The following is a 20,861-nucleotide window of genomic DNA, read 5'->3' on the forward strand; positions in this document are numbered from 1 at the left end:
AGCGGTACCCACATTTTCAAAAAAAGAGCAGTTTCTTCTTCCTCCTCCAGGTCATCCACGGCCGAGACTGATGGGCACACAGTCTCCCCCGTCCAAGAGGGCCAGGACGGCAGCGTGTGCCACCCCCGAGCGGTCACACCCCCGTTCCCCTCTTCCCAGTTTGCGGATAGCAGTGACGCAGCCCCAGACCAGCATACGAGGAGTCAGGGCCTCGTTCCTTGTCTCTCCCCCTCCCCTCGCCACCAGGCAGTCCGCAGCAGAAAGCCCATGAGCCTTCTCTGCCGTCTGCCCCTCGGTGGAAGCAGGTTGGTGTCAGGTGCACCCTGCCCTGTCTTCCACCTCGCTGCCCCTCCGCGGGTACGCCGGTGGTTCGGGTGGGTTCATTGGTATGCTATCTGGAAGGCTGGAAGCGCTTCCAGGTCCGTCCCGATAGCTCATCCGCACCGTCCGGTTCGGCTATGCAATTCAGTTTGCACGCCGGCCTCCCAAGTTCAGGGGCGTCCACTACACCCGCGTGCGGTCGGTGGACGCCCCTGTCTTGAGGAAAGAGATTGATGTCCTGCTGGCGAAGGACGCGATCGAGCCGGTCCCTCCTGCCGAGATGAGGTCTGGGTTTCACAGCCCCTACTTCATTGTACCCAAGAAAGGCGGTGGGTTACAGCCAATCCTGGACCTGCGTGTTTTGAATCGGGCCCTGCACAAACTCCTGTTCAAAATGCTTACGCAGAAGCGCATTTTCGAGTGCATCCGTCCCCAGGATTGGTTTGCAGCGATCGACCTGAAGGACGCGTACTTTCACGTCTCGATTCTCCCTCGACACAGACCGTTTCTTCGGTTTGCTTTAAACGGTCGAGCGTATCAGTACAAGGTCCTACCCTTCGGGCTGGCCCTGTCGCCTCGTGTCTTCACGAAAGTCGCGGAGGCGGCCATTGTTCCCATGACAGAACAAGGCGTTCGCATCCTCAACTATCTCGATGACTGGCTCATTCTAGCTCAGTCGTGAGATGTGTTGTGCGATCACAGGGACATGGTGCTCCGGCACCTCAGCAGGTTGGGGCTTCAGGTCAACTGGGACAAGAACAAACTCTGCCCCATGCAGAGGATCTCTTATCTCGGTATGGAGCTGGACTCGGTCGCCCAGACTACGTGCCTCACGGAGGAGTCGCGTCCAGTCAGTGCTCACCTGCCTCAGGTCCTTTCTAAGCAGGACAGCGGTTCCACTGAAACAATTGCAGAGGCTCCTGGGGCATATGGCAGCCGCAGCCGCAGTAACGCAGCTCAGCCTGTTACATATGAGACCGCTTCAGCGCTGGCTTCACGATCGAGTCCCGAGGTGGGCGTGGCACAGCGGCACGTTCCGGGTCAAAGTGACCCCGCACTGTCGCCAAACCTTCTCCCCGTGGTCAGATCCTGCGTTTCTACGGGCCGGAGTGCCCCTAGTCCAGGTTTCCAGGCATGCTGTGGTTTTCACGGATGCCTCTGCCACCGGGTGGGCGGCCACGTACAAAGGGCATGCAGTTTCAGGTCTGTGGACTGGGCCTCAACTGCATTGGCACATCAACTGCCTAGAGTTGCAAGCAGTACGTCTAGCCCTGCATCGCCGCAAGGGGTTTCTCAGACACAGGCACGTACTGGTCCGTACGGACAGCACTGCGACCGTTGCGTATATCAACCATCAAGGTGGTCTACGCTCCCGTCGCATGTCGCGACTCCCGCCTCCCACCTCCTCCTATGGAGTCAGAAGCATCTGAGGTCGCTTCGTGCCGTTCACATTCTAGGTTAGCTCAACCGTGTGACAGACGAGCTCTCGCGATTGCCTCCCCTGCCAGGAGAATGGCGACTCCATCCCCAGGCGGTTGTGCCCAAGGTTCCTACCACTCCCTTCGTGGACCAGGTAGTGAACCTGCAACCGCTGCCCCAGGAGGAGGCAGTCCATTGGCTCGTTTTTAATTCTCTCGAAGGCAATTGGCTCCCTAGCTTGATCCCAATTCGTCAGGGAACTCCCCCGACGACACGTCTCCATTCCCTGTACTCAGGGAACGAGGGTTACCTACGTAACCGAGGCGTTTTTCAATGTGATTAGTTCACTTTCATTCAAAGTTTACAGAATAAGTTTGATTCTTTTTGCTACTTGGTGTATCCAAACAGTCAGTAGTTGTGATGATGATTTTCTTCATTCATATTGTATTATGCATATGATTTTTCTCTTTATTAAATTAATAGTTAACTTAAAAATGAAATTTCTGACATCAACTCACCCTTTTAAGTTGTTTCAAACCTGTATGAATTTCTTTCTTCTACTGAACACAAAAGAAGATATTTTGAAGAATGTAGTAGTAGAAGCATTTTTTTCCTACAATGGAAAGTCAAAGAGGTTCATCAACTGTCTGGTTACGACATTCTTCAAAATATCTTCTTTTGTGTTAAGCAGAAGAAAGAAATTCATACAGGTCTGAAACAACTTAAAAGGCTGAGATGATGACAGAATTTTCATTTTTAAGCAAACTATTCAAGTTTTCACTTCATATTTTACATCATATTTTCAAGTATTTAGTTAATATATGTTTATCCTTTATTCTGTTTGAATTATATCCACTTGTATTTGTTCATATACATTATTAAATTATTATTATTTAATGTAACACTGACACTGACAAATGGTAGCTCAGGGCAAATGTTTGTAAGACGTGAGATACGGTATTTTAGAAAGTACTTTCTTTGCTGTCTTTGCTCAAAAAGTGTCAAAACCACAACATGTCTATATCTGCAGCTGTAGCATATATATCACACTAACTGAATTCATCACTTTCTTATTATAAAACAATTCATTTAGAATCATTCCACTGAGAGACATTCACATTATTTCATGAAGACCAGACATTTATTTTATCAAAGCACTTTTCTTTAAAGATTACACATCTGTTTTTGTTTTATTGCCTCTACAACAAAGCTAATTAGAAACAGAAAAATGAGTAAAAAAGAAAAAACACAGGTTTGTAGGTTTAACCATTAAGAGTTAGTTGAATTAACCAATGTTACTCAGTCCCACCAAAATAAATAAATAAAAATACATTTTATTTTAGAGTTCCACAGGATTGATAGTGTTCCATATATAATGCATGCTAAGGTAAAATTCATGATTACAGCATAAACATACATGATGGGCTATACTTCAGTGGACTTTCCTATGATGCTTGTCCCTTGAACCTGTGAAGAACAAAGAGGAAATTAAAATATTAATAACCAGAATAATCCAAATCTCAACAGATGAAACATATCTATAAAATTTGATTGTGTCAAAAATGTCAATGTTTTAAATAATTTACAATGATGATGTTTCAGAAATAATAGCAAAGCAAATGAATATTGTAGGCCCGTACGTTAGAGCATGGCTGGTCCCTGGTTTGGCCTGGTAAGTTATTGCATTCCTGTTTTTTAGAGCCAATGACGGGCACCTTTGAGGGGGCGTGTTCACAGTCTCCACCAATCACAGATGGGCAGCTGTGGCCAGAGCTACTGAAGCAGCTCACACTTTCTCCTGAGGACTCTGAACTCTCCACTGAAACACAACACATTAAAACATGCAGTTAGAAATATATACCGCATATATATTTCAATATGTGCTCCTGAGTATTGATTTTTTTATTTGACAGAACAGAAAATATACATGCTTTTCATTAGGTTCGGATCTGACAATATTACCAAGTTAGTAGCTTTCCTGTAGCTCAAACAGTAGAGCGTTAGCATTTGCAACGTCAAGGTCATGGGTTCGATTCTCAGGGAAAGCAAGAACTGATGAGAATGTAAATGTGTACCTTGAAATGCAATGCAAGTCACTTTGGATAAAAGCCTCTGCCAAATATGTAAATGTCAAAAAATCCTTGGTCAAGGGTTGCTGCGTGCAATTGTTTTTATTCCATTATCTGACGTGAATAAATAAATAAAACTTTTGGCCACTAGGAAGGAAGGAAGGATGGATGGACAGACAGACAGAGACAGAACGATGGATGAATGGATTAATGGATGGACAGACAGACAGAATGATGGATGGATGGATGGATGGATAAATGGATGGATGGATGGATGGGAGGAAGGAAGTAAGGAAGGGTGGATGATGGAAGGAAGGATGGTAGGATGAAGGATGAATGGGATTAGGGAAGGAAGGAAGGAAGGGTGGATGAATGGATGGATGGATGGACAGACAGAGACATAACGATGGATGGATGAATGAATGAACGGGATAAAGGAAGGAAGGGTGGATGGATGTAAAGACAGAGACAGAACGATGGATGGATGAATGAATGAATGGGATAAAGGAAGGAAGGGTGGACGGATGGATGGATGGATGTAAAGACAGAGACAGAACGATGGATGGGTGGATGAATGAATGAATGGGATGAATGAAGGAAGGGTGGATGGATGGATGGATGGATGGATGCACAGACAGAGACAGAAGGATGGATGGATGGATGGATGAATGAATGAATGGGATAAAGGAAGGAAGGGTGGATGGATGGATGGATGGATGGATGGATGGATGGATGCACAGACAGAGACAGAGCGATGGATGAATGGATGGATTGATGGATAGATGGATGGATGAATGAATGAATGGGAAAAAGGAAGGAAGGGTGGATGGATGGATGGATGGATGGATGGGAGAAAGGAGAATTTTTTAGACCAAAATATGTATTATGAAACAAGATACATTTTAAATTGCACTTCTAGTGATCACAAATTTCAGACATTGCATATAATATTTTGAGTGAACTACTTTCAAAACAGACATTGTGAAGTAGGACGTACCAAGTGCACTCTGGTTTCCACTCTCCTGGTCTAAATCATCTTCCTCCAGGATCCCTGAAGTCCCGTGTACGTACCGGACAACATCTCCACTGCCAGGACGGCCCACGGGAGACGAGGATCCCCACCCAGAGGAGGAGGACGAGTGGCTCCCAGAGGAGGACGTACAGCTGGCCGAGCCAACAGAGTTCAACCGGAGAACAGGGACACCTAGAATATTACACAGAGCTAAATAAGGCTAGTCAAAGCTGGGTTATGGTCAGAGTTTAACTATAGGGGCTTTCGCACCAGTTAGTTCTAGGAACTTAGTTTTAGGAACTAGCCCCGGCGAGAACTAATGGTTCCCTTATGAACTTTTTCCTATTTTGTGACTTTTATTTGACGGCGAGGCGGACCTTTATTTTTACGACGACGAGAACACCAGTGAATGAGCACTCGCATTCTCCGTTTTCATTCGTTTACAATCTGTCTATAACAGTCCTGTCTAATACGTTATTAGATAGAACTGTAATACACAGAAAGTAGACAGTAATAAAAAGTTATTAGCGTATGCCGCCTGGTTGATGTCCAGTGTCGCTAGCTGAGTGAAAATACGTAAGTTAATCATGTTTGGTTTGGTCCCCTCAAAGTTGCGTTGGATTTTCTCCTCAGCGTAAAGATTAAAATGCCCATCTCACCTTGAGTTAGTTTGTGGAGTAAATATATAGGCTATAATCTGTGTGTTCACAGCCTTTTTAAAAATGGCAGGTGATTGTGTTTCGCATGCGTTCGGCCAATCAACGTTCACTAACGTCACGGATGGTTCCTATAGTGTTGGTTTAGACCCGACTCTGAAGAAGGAGCTAAATTAGTTCCTCCAAAAGGAGTTCCTAGAACTAATATCGTTGCTAGTTCCTGAATACAAAATCTGGGTACTTCCGCCAATAGTTCTAGGAACTATGAAAAGGTTCCTCCGGTGCGAAAGCCCTTTATTACTGGTGTTTCACCTCGTCCTGTCAGAGCACAGTTGATGGCTCGGTCGTTGATGGCCATCTCACTGGGCTGGATATCCATGAAGGGTTTATGTCCGATTCCCATGAACACCCTCTCCTGCATCCGGATCTCTGTGTGAAGATCAGCACAGACCCTCAGCTTTATGGGGTAGAATTGACATTAACTCTTTTTGCTCATCAGGTACTTTGGCTATTGGTCCTCCAAAGGTACCAGCCACACATTTTTGCTGACCACAATTTTGACAATGATACCATGGGGAAAAACTCCAAAAATATATTCTTATATATAAACACCAAATAATCAGTACTGGTATTACTCGACCTCAGTGCTGCATTTGACACTGTCGATCACAACATACTTCTTGACAGGCTTGAAAACTGGGTGGGGCTTTCTGGGATAGTCGTAAAATGGTTCAGGTCATACTTAGAAGGGAGAGGTTATTATGTGAGTATAGGATACCATAAGTCTGAGTGGACATCCATGACATGCGGAGTCCCTCAAGGCTCAATTCTTGCACCACTCCTATTCAACCTGTACATGCTCCCAATGAGCCAAATAATGAGAAAGAACCAAATCGCTTACCACAGCTATGCAGACGACACACAGCTCTACTTAGCCCTATCGCCTAATGATTACAGCCCCATTGACTCCCTGTGCAAATGCATTGATGAAGTAAACAGCTGGATGTGCCAAAACTTTCTTCAGTTGAACAAACACAAAACTGAAGGGTCAAACAACTAAAAATCAAGTCAGGAATCTGGGTGTGTCTCTAGAGTCAGACCTTAGTTTCAGTAGTCATGTCAAAGCAATAACTAAATCAGCATACTATCATCTGAAAAATATTGCAATAATTAGATGCTTTGTTTCCAGTCAAGACTTAGAGAAACTTGTTCATGCTTTCATCACCAGCATGGTGGATTATTGTAATGGACTCCTCACTGGCCTTCCCAAAAAGGCCAAAGATAGTTGCAGCTCATACAGAACGCTGCCGCCAGGATTCTGAGCAGAACCAGAACATATGAACACATCACACCAGTCCTCAGGTCTTTACACTGGCTCCCAGTTACATTTAGGATTGATTTGAAAGCATTATTACTGATATATAAATAATTCAATGGCCTAGGACCTCAATACATTGCAATACCAAGGGTTCACTCTAAGCATGAGTCTGCTTTTAGCTACTATGCTGGAACCAGCTTCCAGAAGAGATCAGATGCGCTCCTACAGTTGTCACCTTCAAATCCAGACTCAAAACACATCTGTTGAGCTGTGCATTTACTGAATGAGCACTGTGCCACTGTTCGTCCGACTGTTTGTACTGTATTTTATTTTTCAGTGTAAAGCACTTTGAATTACCATTGTGTACGAAATGTGCTATATAAATAAACTTGCCTTGACTTGCCTTGCCTTGCCTTTCTCTCACTTCCTTACAACCTCTGCAGGGTCATAGGCCTGGAGCCTATCCCAGTATCCCAGTAAACACCCTGGACATGTGGCCAATCCATCACACAGCTCTCACACACTCACTCAAACATCTATGGAACTATTATCGGGAAATGTGCTTCGAGGACCGAGGTAAGAGTCATGAATAAATGCAGCTGTGTGTGGGAGTTCAGCTTCTGTCATTTATCTTTCTTACATTCCTCAATATACAATATCACCTCTCAGCAGTTCTTTATGCTTGATAAACCCAAGCACATCACATTACTGCCTCTATTATTAAGGTTTTGATTTCATAATCATAAATATGAGGTAACAGGTATGTCAGTAATTGCACGTTGCACCAATGAGAATAAATCTTAAATGCACATTAAATCAAGGTTTTACAGTAGACTTAGATTAACTCTAATCCTTTTACAGATTCAAAACTCACTTTTAAATGAAGTGGTTTAGATTTCAAAAAAAGTAATTTTTCAATGGATTGGGGGGAAATGAAAGAGTTCCCAGAGTAAGCAATCACATCTAATCACAGGTTAAAGATTTAATTACTAATTTGTCAAACTGTCTTTAAAAGTAAGCAATGTAGCACAACCTGAATTCAAATAAAACATAGAGCAATCTCGGATTACCTTTAAACTCTTCTTAATTTAATTCACACTAGTGCCTCATATCCACCATTCATGCTTACTATACCAACATTTTTTGAATTTTATAAATAAATGCCATTATAATTGAATATATACGGTCTGAAATCATTGTTCTGCTCACCTCTGTTGTGAACGGCTTGTTCCCACAGAATCCTCTCCAGGTCTCTGGTCCAGTTTTCCTTCACTTCTCGACTCTGTGCCTGAAGTACGTACGTGTCCTGTGACTTCCTTCTCCGAAACCAGATCTCAAAACACAGGCCGCTATCACCAGAGTTATGGGTCATACCGATGTCTGAGGTCTGAGAGAGGACAGAAGAGACGTCAAGCTCCGAGACAAGAAGAGCTTGACCTGTTCACGGACGGTTCGTGTGGTGGTTTACCTTGAAGGATTGTTTATAGATGTACGTGTCATTCCCAATGTCAGTTCTGCGTGTCTTGCTGAAGAGTATGAGATCTTGGAAGAGAAAAATGTGACGGTAGCATTTCTTCTTCCTGAAGGTCAACAGAAACTCATCCTGACGGATCAGCTGGCCCTGTTCCTTCAGATTCACCTGCACAACATGAACAAATCATCACAATGTCAATCTCACATGCCTGATCAACGACTTTCACATTACTGGAGCAAATCGGGCCTACATTTATACATTTGGCAGATGCTTTCATACAAATCGACTTACATTACATCCAAGGTATTTTTCGATGTCTATGATATTAAAAAACATGATCAAGTTTGAATCGAGAGACTTCACTATAAACAATACCGGTCAAAAGTTTTAAATAATTAAGATTTTAAAACGTTTTTAAAAGTCTCTTCTGCTCAGCAAGGCTACATTTATTTGATCAATTATCTATTTATTTATTTGATCTGTACAGTAAATATAATTTATTCCTGTTATGCACTTTCTGTTCATCCTGATTTATCTGTTTTCACAAACATATTAAGCAGCAAAAACTATTCAACATTGATAGTGACAAAATACATTCTTAAAAATTATTTGATAAAAATTGAGGAGCAAATCAGCATATTAGAATAATTTCTGAAGGATCAAGTGACACAGAAAGCATATGCAGAAAATTCAGCTTTCATCACAGTAATACATTCAATTTTAAAGTATATTCACATAGAAAACAGCTATTTTTAAGTCTTCCCCGCCACTGACAGAATTGTCCGGTAATTCATATTTTCTCAGTTTTACGGTAGGTGGCGCTATTACGCATCTTCTGAAAGAGTACAGAGTCTCCGGAACAAAACACATGTGAAGAAGAAGCAGAAACAACCGATAAAAGCCTTGCTGACACACATGTAAAATAACGCAATCATCAAACATGAAACATCATATAAATCAAAACTGTCTATCGTTACTGAATGAAATGTTGAACCCATGAAGAGAAAACGACTGAAGCTTTGAGGTGTTGATGGACTCGATCTACTCCATCTGTGTCCTGATCATCATTCTGAATCCCATCCGGACAAAGTCTTTGACAAACACATGATTTTCTCCGTGTTTTTTTGGTCAAAATGTTGCTTTTTTATGAAGCGTACACACATTCAAGCTTCAAGAATGCTAGAATAAAATATTTTTTGTTGTTGTTGTTTTATAAATCAGATGCTCTTTAAAAAGTCATTAAAAAATATTCTGGGGGCAATGAAAGTTTTGTGATGATCAAAAATGCTGGCGGTGACTGGCAATTTTTTATGAAACGCTGGAAGGGAAAGAGTTAAATTGTAACCGTTACTGTCTTAACTGTTTTGATCAAATGAATGACAGAGAACTGCACGGAAAAAGTTACTTAAACACAAATCATTCTGAGTGACAGAACTGTAAAACTTCAGTGAATGTGTCATAGATGAGATGAAAAGCGATGTAAACACCATCTCTCTCAGAATTTGGCAGAAATATCAAGCCATAATTTGACCTTGAACACAATCTTATTTTTGGCAAATGAGGAAAGTGTCCTTCTAAAAAGAGGCTCAAATGACATAAGCGTACAATAAGCGGTCTCTAGCTCACTTATGGTGGAGGGAGTCTAGGCCTACTAGTTATCTTTTATCCTCTCTACCCACTGAGCTTCTTTTCTTTTTAAAGCATGCGTCTGAAAATAAGTGCATGAAATATGAAGGTGTTTATCGTTCTAATTACAGGCAGTGTGTGATGTGGCCAAAACTCGCCTTCACCTCATGCCTGTCCTTCCTCTTCTACTAAAATACTCTTTATTTTAGTCAACATTTAATTTACACACATATACATTTGCCTTATGCAAAACAACAGATTATGATAGTACAATTTCTGAAGAAATGAGGAGTGGTGTTTGCCTGTGCAAAATGCTAGGGTGTTTCTGAGATGTTTTAGTGGATTTTGGTATTGCTATGCAATAGCTATTGTAGTGTATTAAGTAAAAAGTATCAACGGTTACACTTTATTTCGATAGTCCACTTTAAATATTCTACTGACTATAAGTAACTTTGTGACTACATGTCAACTAACTCTCATTAGAGTAAAGTATACTGTCATGTTAAGATTGATAGAATAAGTAGACAGAATAATGTCTATTGAGGAGCATCAAAATAAAGTGTTAGCAGATATTAAGCAGACAGTCTACTAATACTCTAATGAGAGTTAACATGTAGTTGCAAAGTTACTTATAGTTAGTAAAATGTCTAAACTGGACTATCGAAATAAAGTGTAACCGAATTAACGCTCAAGTCTGTGTGATATTCTGATCTCTATGACTCGGGTCGCTTCTTCAATGCGAGTCTGTGGGATTTTATTATCAAGTAGGTAGAAATTGTTGGTCTGATCAGAAGAGTAACAACATTTTACACACTGAAGTTTAATAGTCTTTTGTTTAAGTCACTAATCCTCATCAGTGTGTGCAACAGCAATTGTCATAACATGCTGTAAACTAAAACCGATTTTGGGGTTTTCTGAGATGTTGTAATCTCATCTCTCTCACTCGTGTTATTTTAGTATTATTTATATAGCTTTATAGTATTTATTAATATTTTAATTGAGCTTGTTTTTTTATATTAAACAACTTTTATTTAGTAATACCGTTACATGCTTTAATTCTTTTGGCTAGTTAATATTTCTATTTAGCTTAAATTTAATAAAGCTAAATTAATTGTAGTTTTAATATTTGTAGTATTTCAGCTTCAACTTATTTATTTCAGTTTGTTGCAACATTTCTAATTTTCAATTTTTTTCTATTTTAATATTTACACTGCCGGTCAAATGTTTGAGGTCAGGAAGTTGTTGTTTTTTTAAAGAAATTAATCATTTTATACAGCAAGGGTGCATTAAATTGATCAAAAGTGACAGTACACCCTAAAAAAAAAAAGATTATTTATTGGCATTGATCGTTCCATGAAGAAACTTTAACATCCATGGAATCTTTCCATTTCACAAAATGTTATTTATAGTGAAAAGTTCTTTAAAACATTTTTAAAACACTTTAAGAACTGTTCACTCCGGGACCAAAAATGTTTCTTCTACGAGTGTAAAGACAAAAGATTTCTATGGTTCAAATGAATGCTGTTCTTTTGAACGTTCAAAGAATGATGCTGAAAATTCAGCTTTGATCACAGGTAATGTAAAAAATTACATTTTACAATATATTCACATAGAAAACCGCTATTTTAGATTGTAATGATATTCCACAATATCAAATAAATGCAGCCTTGATGAGCAGAAGAGACTTACTGACTCCAAACATTTGCACGGTATATCTTACTTTATTTCAGCTTTATTTCAATGAACGGTTTGATCAGCTTTATTTAAGAATAACAACTCTGTATGACTCACATCACAGTCCTGGATGTCTTCCATGGCGAGCAGATTGTTTCCGTGGCGCAGCTGGAACTGGACGATGTGAAGCGCGGTCTGAATCTCCAGCCGGTGCCGGGCCGCATGCGCGCCGGACTCAGTCTCCCGCAGAAGCTCCTGTAGCAGAAGACTGTACTTACTGATGCGCTGCACGGGCTTCAGCAGGTACGAGGACAGATCCATCGCATCACACAACAGCTGCTGTTTCTGCTGTCAAACCAGATCATATCACTGTAATTAATAACAGCATCTCAAAGAACTGATCACTCAGGTACTGACTGTAATTATTAAACTCCAAAAGAGGACATTTTATGTACATCAGTGTAATTTTAGTATCACTGAGACACTATTATTCTTTTTACTAATATTTTGAATTCGTTTTTATTTTTATATTTTCTGTTAACATTTTATTTTAGTTAAAGGTTTAGTCTTTTTTTGTCATTTTTACAAGCGTTTGTTTCAAAAATGTCTATATAGGCCCTAGGTTATTTTTAATTTTTATTTCAGGTTTACCTATTTTAGTACATCAAGTTTGTTTTTAATTGCTTGAGCTGAAATAAAAAATGTTAGATTACGATATTATCATCAATACTGCTTTGACTTTTTTGCAAAGTCAACACCAAATATTTGTCATTATTATTTGTATCATAATCATAGTTTGGGTTATAGACGTGCCCTGTCTTGAAAAGTGCACATTTATTATGCAGATGGTGTATTCTGACATGTTTTTTTGCCCTAATCACATTTAATGCTTCTCATTCCAAGTATAATCCCATTTCTTTCAAATTAAGCTTCATCAGACAGATTTTTGAGCAGAATGGCAGCAACATTTCCCAATAAGGCCTGTTCCAGCGCATTACTTCAGATTTGATCAGATGTGTGAAATATTGACTTCCCATTATGGGAGTTAACAGTAAGATTATGAAAGAGTTTATGTGGTAATATCATAAACTCTTTCCTAATCTTGTAATTCGCAACAGAAAGGGAGCTTCTACATGTCCTTCATGTACACAGTGTAGTACTTTAGAGACATACAAATGCTTACAAATCTTTAGTTTTTGAGTGATAGAATATTGAATTCATAGATTGATTTTATTGTAGTTGTAATGAAGGGGTAATAAAATGAGAAATCAAATTTGGAAAACTGTGAGCAAACGCAGGAAGGACTCACCTTAAAGAAGTCCTTCCCGTGATCGATGAGCATCCTCTCAGAGCGAGGCTTGTTCTTGCTGTATAATGCGTACAGGCCGAAGTTTTCTTTCTGAATTTGAGAGACAAAATGTTAGAATCATCGCTTTCACACAGTGGACTTCTGTGTGCTTTCAGATCCTGTGTGTGAAGACATTAACGCGTCATAAAGAGCTGAGGTTCAAAGGTTCTTAGTAACGTTAATAGAACGTTTGTTCAAAGTTATCTGGTCTTTAATAAGGTTCTCAAAATGATAGCACAGAAACATTATGGGATGTTTTTTCTGAAACATTTTTAGTTATGTTTGCCTTACATTTTTTAAATGTTACTACTCGTTTCAGAACGTTCGAAAGTAACTTTCAATACGTTCCAAAAATGTTTGCAAAAACTGTAAAATGGAATGTTCCCTTAACATTCATATAACCGAGAAAAAACATTTTTAGAACGTCCAGAGAACATTCAGAAATAACGTTTTCATAACTTAATGGCAATTTTGGCCAAACGTTCTTAGAACATATTTCTGTAAGCTCAGTGCTAGAGTGTGACACTCTAAACAAAAACAAAACAAGATATACAGTATATCTATACTGATATGAGATATTTTTATATTTACTTTAAAAAAATGAGGGTGAATTTTGACCAATTAACACATTTTCCCCTCAAATTCTTATTACTGTAATATATCCAAACATTTCACTTTTAGTCTTTTTTTGTTGTTGTAGTGGTTGTAACATTTATTATTCCCAATGATAGATGCTGTTGTTATTTAAAGAAGAACTGTTTTTATCTAAAGCAAAATAAATGAAAGGCTGTATGGCAAATTCTATAATGATGCAATTTAAATAATACATCAGTTTTTGTTTTTGCACTACCATAATACAAATTTGGTAGAGGAAATGTTCTTAACTGTCATTAAAAAATGTCTAAATGCAATAAATAAAAATAATGATCATAAAAATATTTTTAGGCTTAATTTCCTTTATGCAAAATATAATTTATTTATTTTATACAATTTTGGGGTGAAAAGTGACACGGAAATGTTTTGTTTTTTGAGTTTGAGTTCCCTTACGAAGGGAACTCAACGATGCGTCCATCGACGCCATGGGAACGCCCCCAGCGTGACCGCGTCTGAAGCATCTATGTCAACTAGTCCAATGGAAAGAATGAGCGTCACGGGCGGGTGACGTCATGACCAGGATATGATAAAAGCACATCCGGTGCAAACCGGCATTAGCTTCTGTTGCCTCAGCAAGCGATCTGTGTTATACTGTCTCTGTCTATTTATTGTTGTCTGTTGCAATTTATTCGGAAACGTTATGGCGAAACAAGTGTACAAGCAGTGTGTTCCTCCCTGCCCGCGTTATTTAACGGGTGGGGACACACACGAGCTTTGTGTCATTTGTTTGGGAGTGGAGCATGCGGTCTCAGCCTTCGAGGGGGCTGAGTGTCAACACTGTGAAATGCTACCGCTCCGCATGCTCCGCTCTCGCCTGTCACTCTTTGATGAAAAGAGTGGGCAGGCTCGCGATCCTCAGGGATCAGGACCCGCGTCTGCCGAGGCGGCGCGGAGAATGCATTCCTGGGGATCGCAAAAGGATCTTTCGGAGGGGTTGGAGACGGGTCCGCGGGCCTTTTCTCCTTCCTTACCCGGAAGATCCAGCGCTCTCCCCCCGGTGTCGGAAGCACGCACTGCGGTTTCTTCCGCCCGGGGAGAGAGCCCTCCATTACTTCAATGCTCTTCCTCCGAGGAGGTCGATGTTATGAGTATGGAGAGTGAAAGCACACACATGGGGGAAAGAGATTCACAATTTATTTCCCCAGCATATGATGAGCTGGTGGATGTTATGTCACGGGCTGTAGAGAAATTAAATATTGAATGGCCATCTGAGAATAAAGGCGCTCGTCCTAAAAGTAAATTAGATGAGCGCTTTTTATCTTCCACGACATTATCTCCACCACGAGGGCTTCCCTTTTTTCCCGATCTTCATAATGAAATATCGAAATCGTGGAATAAACCTTACTCTTCACGACTTTTTAGCCCTCAAGTTAACACTTATTCGAGAATAAGAGGGCTAAAAGAGTATGGTTATGAGGCGATGCCCCAGGCGGAACAGAATTTAGCCAGCTATCTTTCGCCTGGTCCCGCATCGTCCCTGAAAGCCTCGGCTTTGCCCACTAGACCGCTTAAAGCCACCTCGGTTTTAGTGGGCAAAGCTTATACGGCAGCAGGTCAAGCTGGAGCATGTCTGCACACAATGGCAGTGCTTCAGGCTTATCAAGCTGACCTGCTGGGGGATCTGGATAGTAGTGAGGGAATTTCTCATGACGATATTCGAGAACTTCGTCGGGCTACCGATCTTTCTCTCAGGGCTACTAAGGAGACCGCCAGAGCAATTGGGCGGTCTATGGCAGCCTTGGTAGCTACTGAGAGACATTTATGGTTAAATCTGTCAGAGATTAAAGAAAAAGATCGAGCTTTTTTATTAGATGCTCCGCTTGAACCTTCTTGTCTCTTCGGCGACGCAGTCCACACGGTCGTCGAGAGATTTCAGGAGTCTAAAAAGCAAGCTGACGCTTTTAAAAAGTTTATCCCTCGCCGTGTCCAGCCCCCTGGGGCTGCTGGGCGTGAGCAGCCCCAGCCGTCCAGCTCATCATATCATGTGCAACAGAAAGAGAGTGTTGCGTCTCGTGCACCTCCACATAGACACTGGAGACAGACGCAACCCTCTCAACCGAAGTCTTCTAAGTCGAAGCCGGATCTGAGGACCGTTCTTCAGGCGAAGAGGACTTCGGCTCAAAAAAAAAAAAAAAGGTCCTGATGTTCATGCGTCAGGCCTGTGAGGACAGCCCCGACCGAAGTAGAGCGGTGTACACCTCATTATACGGTGCCTGTTCCATTTCGGGGTCCTCACGAGACCGTTCTGCCAACCCTGCCACCCTTGGTGCTTCAGGGCGCAGCGGTCTCCAGCGAGTCGCTGATGCTATGCTGCGGCACAGCATCGGTTTCGCGCCCTCTGAGGGGGGCTTTAGAGCAGCCAGTTCAGGTAGTTCCTGCCATGATGTTTCAGGCTCCAGAATTAGCTGTCTCAGTAACACCAGAGACCAGCCTCGAGAGGCTGGTTCCCTTAGTAAATTTTCTGGCAGCGTGGAAGCTTCTGCCGAATATTTCTCGTTGGGTCCTGCAGATTGTAGAGAAAGGATACAGAATCCAGTTTGGTTCTCGTCCTCCCCGTTACAACGGGGTGTTGCCCACAGTGGTGCATCCCGAGCAGGCTCTGGTAATGGAGCAAGAGGTAAAGGCCCTGTTAGCGAAAGAAGCTATAGAACAGGTGTACTCACCCGACCGAGAGTCGGGTTTTTACAGCCGTTATTTCATTGTTCCAAAAAAGGATGGAGGGTTGCGTCCTATTTTAGATCTTCGTCTGTTAAATCGGTCAGTTCAGAAACTGAAGTTCAAGATGCTGACACTCAAACAGATCGTGACTCAAATCAGATCCGAGGACTGGTTTGTCACGATAGATCTGAAGGACGCCTACTTCCATATCTCCATCCTCCCTCAGCACAGGAAGTTCCTAAGGTTTTCTTTCGGGGGCAAAGAATACCAATATCGGGTTCTTCCTTTCGGTCTAGCTTTATCACCCCGCACGTTCACGAAATGCGTGGATGCAGTTTTAGCCCCTCTCAGGCTTCAGGGCATACGTATTCTGAACTACATCGACGACTGGCTGATTCTAGCGGAATCAGAGCAGTTGGCGGTTCGGCACCGAGGTGTCGTTCTCGCTCATATGCAGATGTTGGGGTTGAGGCTCAATGCCAAGAAGAGTGTGCTTTCTCCAGTACAGAGAACCACTTTCCTTGGTGTGGTATGGGATTCAGTGACGATGCGGGCCACCCTATCGCCCGTTCGTGTAGCTGCTATCCTGTCAGCCACAAAAGAGCTGAAGCTAGGCCAGTCACGCACTGTAAAACAGTTCGAGAAACTGTTGGGTCTTTTGGCAGCAGCGTCCAACGTGATACCTTTTGGCCTGCTGTACATGAGGCCTTTACAGTGGTGGCTCAGGACCAGAGGGTTCTCCCCGAGGGGAAACCCACTTCGTATGATCAAGGTCACGCGGCGTTGCCTTCGTGCCTTAGTTATATGGAGGAAGCACTGGTTCTTAACCCAGGGCCCGGTGTTGGGAGCTCTTTGCCATCGAGTTACTATCTCGACAGATGCTTCCCTCACCGGCTGGGGAGCGGTAATGGAAGGCCGCTCGGTTCAGGGTCGGTGGAAGAGTCATCATCTCTCGTGGCACATAAATTGCCTGGAGATGATGGCTGTCTTCAATGCGTTGAGGCAGTTCCTCCCAGACCTGAGGGGCCATCATGTGCTCGTACGAACAGACAACACATCAGTGGTCTCTTATCTGAACCGTCAGGGGGGCCTGCGTTCGCGTCCGCTTTGCAAACTGGCGCACCAGATCCTCCTGTGGTCTCTGGGGAAGGTACTCTCTCTGAGGGCAGTGTATATTCCTGGGGTCCAGAATATAGGAGCAGACATCCTGTCGAGGCAGGAGCTGAGGCCAGGGGACTGGAGACTCCACCCCGAGGTGGTGGAGAAAATCTGGGAGTTTTATGGCCAAGCAGAAGTAAGAAAATACGACGCACTGTCCTCTGTGGTTCTCCCTTACTCACCCAGCCCCCCAGGGGCTGGATGCTATGGTGCAGACGTGGCCGAGGCTACGTCTGTACGCCTTTCCCCCTGTTGCTCTGCTCCCAGGAGTTCTGGAGCGAGTCCGCCGGTATGGAATAAGCCTACTGCTAGTAGCACCACACTGGCGAAGTCGGATCTGGTTTTCGGACCTGATCCATCTCCTAGACGGTCCTCCCTTCGCGATCCCGATCAGGAGAGACCTTCTGTCTCAGGCCGGGGGCACAATATTTCACCCTCGACCAGAGATTTGGAACCTGTGGGTTTGGCCTCTGAGGGGGCCCAACTCATAGAGAGTGGTCTTTCAGCCGAGGCTGCTGAGACCATTCTAAGCTCCAGAGCCCCAGCTACTAGGAAACTATATGCGCTTAAATGGAGAGTTTTCTCTTTATGGTGTCACCGACATCAGTGGGATCCAGTTAACTGTTCTGTGAACACAGTACTCGAGTTCCTGCAGGAGCGCTTTACGTCAGGCCTATGTCCTTCCACGCTCAAAGTCTACGTGGCGGCCATTGCGGCCTACCACGCCCTGGTGGGGGGTACATCGTTGGGTCGAGACCCCCTGGTTACACGTTTCCTTCGTGGCACTTTGAGGCTGAGGCCTGCAACTCGCACTAGGGTGCCAGCTTGGGATTTGGCATTAGTACTAGAAGGCCTGTCTAGGGCTCCATTCGAGCCCTTAGATTCGGTTTCAGAGAAATTTCTTACCCTTAAGACTATCTTTCTGCTAGCTATTTCGTCCCTTAAGAGAGTTGGAGACCTTCAGGCCCTTTCGGTTTCCCCCACTTGCCTTGAGTTTGCACCGGGGATGGTCAAGGCATTCTTATATCCAAAACAGGGATACGTCCCTAAGGTGCCGACCTTGATTCCGAGGCCTATCGTGCTGCAGGCTTTCTGTCCTCCTCCTTTTACATCTGCGGACCAGGAAAGGCTGAACCTCTTGTGTCCAGTGCGAGCACTGGATACTTATGTTCATCGGACATCTTCTATGAGGAAGTCCGACCAGTTATTTATTTGCTTTGGATCACCTAAGAAGGGTCTTCCTGCTTCTAAACAGACGGTTAGCAAGTGGATAGTCGAGGCTATTTCACTTGCATACGAGTACTCTGACCATCCGTGTCCCTTGGTGGTCAGAGCTCACTCAACGAGGGGTATGGCGGCCTCTAAAGCCTTGTTATTTGGGGTTTCCCTCCAAGACGTTTGTGATGCGGCAGGCTGGTCCTCACCGCTCACATTCGTCAGGTTTTACAGTTTGGACCTGGATGCTGCCCCAGGTTCTCAGGTGCTTAGTGCTTAGTTACAACAGACTGACACTCAGGTACTTGGAATTCTGGCGCTTTGGGTATTCTCGTTCCCATGGCGTCGATGGACGCATCGTTGAGTTCCCTTCGTAAGGGAACGTCTCAGGTTACTATTGTAACCATAGTTCCCTGAGAACAGGGAACGAGACGATGCCTCACCCTGCCATACTTCCTGCATCCCTGTGATCGGCTTGCTTCGGCAATTTTCGAAGCTAATGCCGGTTTGCACCGGATGTGCTTTTATCATATCCTGGTCATGACGTCACCCGCCCGTGACGCTCATTCTTTCCAATGGACTAGTTGACATAGATGCTTCAGACGCGGTCACGCTGGGGGCGTTCCCATGGCGTCGATGGACGCATCGTCTCGTTCCCTGTTCTCAGGGAACTATGGTTACAATAGTAACCTGAGACGTTTGTTTTATATGTATTGGTGTCTAGGTTCGCACATTAAAAAGTCTTTAAATGGGAGCTTTAAAGGGTCTCAGGTGCTCCAGCTCACGTGTTTTAAGAAGCAGCGTCCGACACAGAAGGGCTCGTTCAGACACAGCTCCAGTTCCTGAAGAAAGTGATGCTGGTGGAAGTCTCGCAGCTTCTCCAGGTTTCCAAAGATGCTCCCTCTCTGTCCCCGCAGGTCCTGGGGCACGTCGGGACGCTCCAGCTGAGGGATGTAGTGATCCACCACGTACCCCAGCGCTCGCACATACTCTCTCTCCGTCTGGAGCAGCTCCTCCATGATGCGCTGCAGTTTACTGTCAGGACACACACACACACACATGCAGTTTACTGTCAGGACACACACACACTCATGCAGTTTACTGTCAGGACACACACACACTCATGCAGTTTACTGTCAGGACACACACACACTCATGCAGTTTACTGTCACCAACACACACTGATCTCTGTTCACTGATATAATTTACTATTACAAATACATATAACAGACAAACAGATCTATATTTCAACAATCTTACATTTACTGCCAGGACATATTTGTATAATTCAATCTAAGACATGTTTTGGACACTGATGCTTCTGTCCTGACCTGAAATATGAGTTAAAATTAAAATGAAATTCTAGTCAGGATTCATCACATTTGCCCAGAGGAATATACAGTAAGTATGGCTATACATAAATATATAATTATATACCATAATATTTATATAAATTATAAATATATGGTTATAAAATATGGTTTCCAATAAATGTACATCACATATATCTAGTTATTTGTAATGGAATTAATGTTATAAACTATTTCATTAAATAATGTTTTATTATAATATTTTTTTATATTTATATAGCGCCTTTAACCAAGGCGCTGAACAATGTTTTAGACTAAACGGTACATTACGAAGAAAGGGTTTAAGGAAGAAGGTAAGCTTATTGTGTAAGGGTGAGTAGTTGAGGGGCACTACAGTGAGAACAGAGTCTAGGGCAGGGTCGGGCAAGCATGTAAGGTTTTAACCGAGGGTTAAGGGGCACATTGGGATGGGCTAGGGTGAAAAGACGAGTTCTAAGGTAGGAACAAAAACTGCGTAGTGTAGGGGACTGTTTTATATGGAGTGGTAGTTTATTCCAATGAAGGGGAGCCAGAAGAGAAAAAGAACGGAAATGGGATTGGACACAGGGCGAGGGTGGGACTGAGAGGGACAGCAGAGATTGAGAGCGTAGGGGACGTGAGGGAACATAGTGGGTGATAAGACGAGTTCTAAGGTAGGAGCAAAAACTGCGTAGTGTAGGGGACTGTTTTATATGGAGTGGTAGTTTATTCCAATGAAGGGGAGCCAGAAGAGAAAAAGAACGGAAATGGGATTGGACACAGGGCGAGGGTGGGACTGAGAGGGACAGCAGTGGGTGATATGACGAGTTCTAAGGTAGGAGCAAAAACTGCGTAGTGTAGGGGACTGTTTTATATGGAGTGGTAGTTTATTCCAATGAAGGGGAGCCAGAAGAGAAAAAGAACGGAAATG

General features: G+C 43.1%; 1 protein-coding gene across 5 annotated transcripts in view; it reads right to left on the reverse strand.

Moving 5' to 3' along the window:
- Positions 1 to 2,862: 2,862 nt before the first annotated feature.
- quob (quattro b) overlaps positions 2,863 to 20,861 on the reverse strand; it is a 48,803-nt gene continuing 30,804 nt past the window's right edge. For 3 of the 5 annotated variants that reach the window (XM_077199878.1, XM_077199877.1, XM_077199880.1), the window contains exons 15-23: positions 19,388 to 19,637; positions 12,879 to 12,968; positions 11,687 to 11,917; positions 8,264 to 8,434; positions 8,005 to 8,182; positions 5,790 to 5,906; positions 4,807 to 5,013; positions 3,381 to 3,559; positions 2,863 to 3,207 (exon numbers count right to left, since the gene is read on the reverse strand). In XM_077199878.1, the coding sequence (XP_077055993.1) occupies positions 3,166 to 3,207; positions 3,381 to 3,559; positions 4,807 to 5,013; positions 5,790 to 5,906; positions 8,005 to 8,182; positions 8,264 to 8,434; positions 11,687 to 11,917; positions 12,879 to 12,968; positions 19,388 to 19,637 (1,465 nt within the window). In that variant the 3' untranslated portion in view covers positions 2,863 to 3,165. The remainder of the gene's footprint in view (positions 3,208 to 3,380; positions 3,560 to 4,806; positions 5,014 to 5,789; positions 5,907 to 8,004; positions 8,183 to 8,263; positions 8,435 to 11,686; positions 11,918 to 12,878; positions 12,969 to 19,387; positions 19,638 to 20,861) is intronic. The other 2 variants (XR_013193083.1, XM_077199879.1) reach the window with 2 other exon arrangements.

This window comes from Siphateles boraxobius, unplaced genomic scaffold, assembly GCF_051911475.1.
Source record: "Siphateles boraxobius isolate OS27281-9 unplaced genomic scaffold, OSU_SipBor_1 41, whole genome shotgun sequence".
Lineage (NCBI taxonomy): Eukaryota > Metazoa > Chordata > Actinopteri > Cypriniformes > Leuciscidae > Siphateles > Siphateles boraxobius.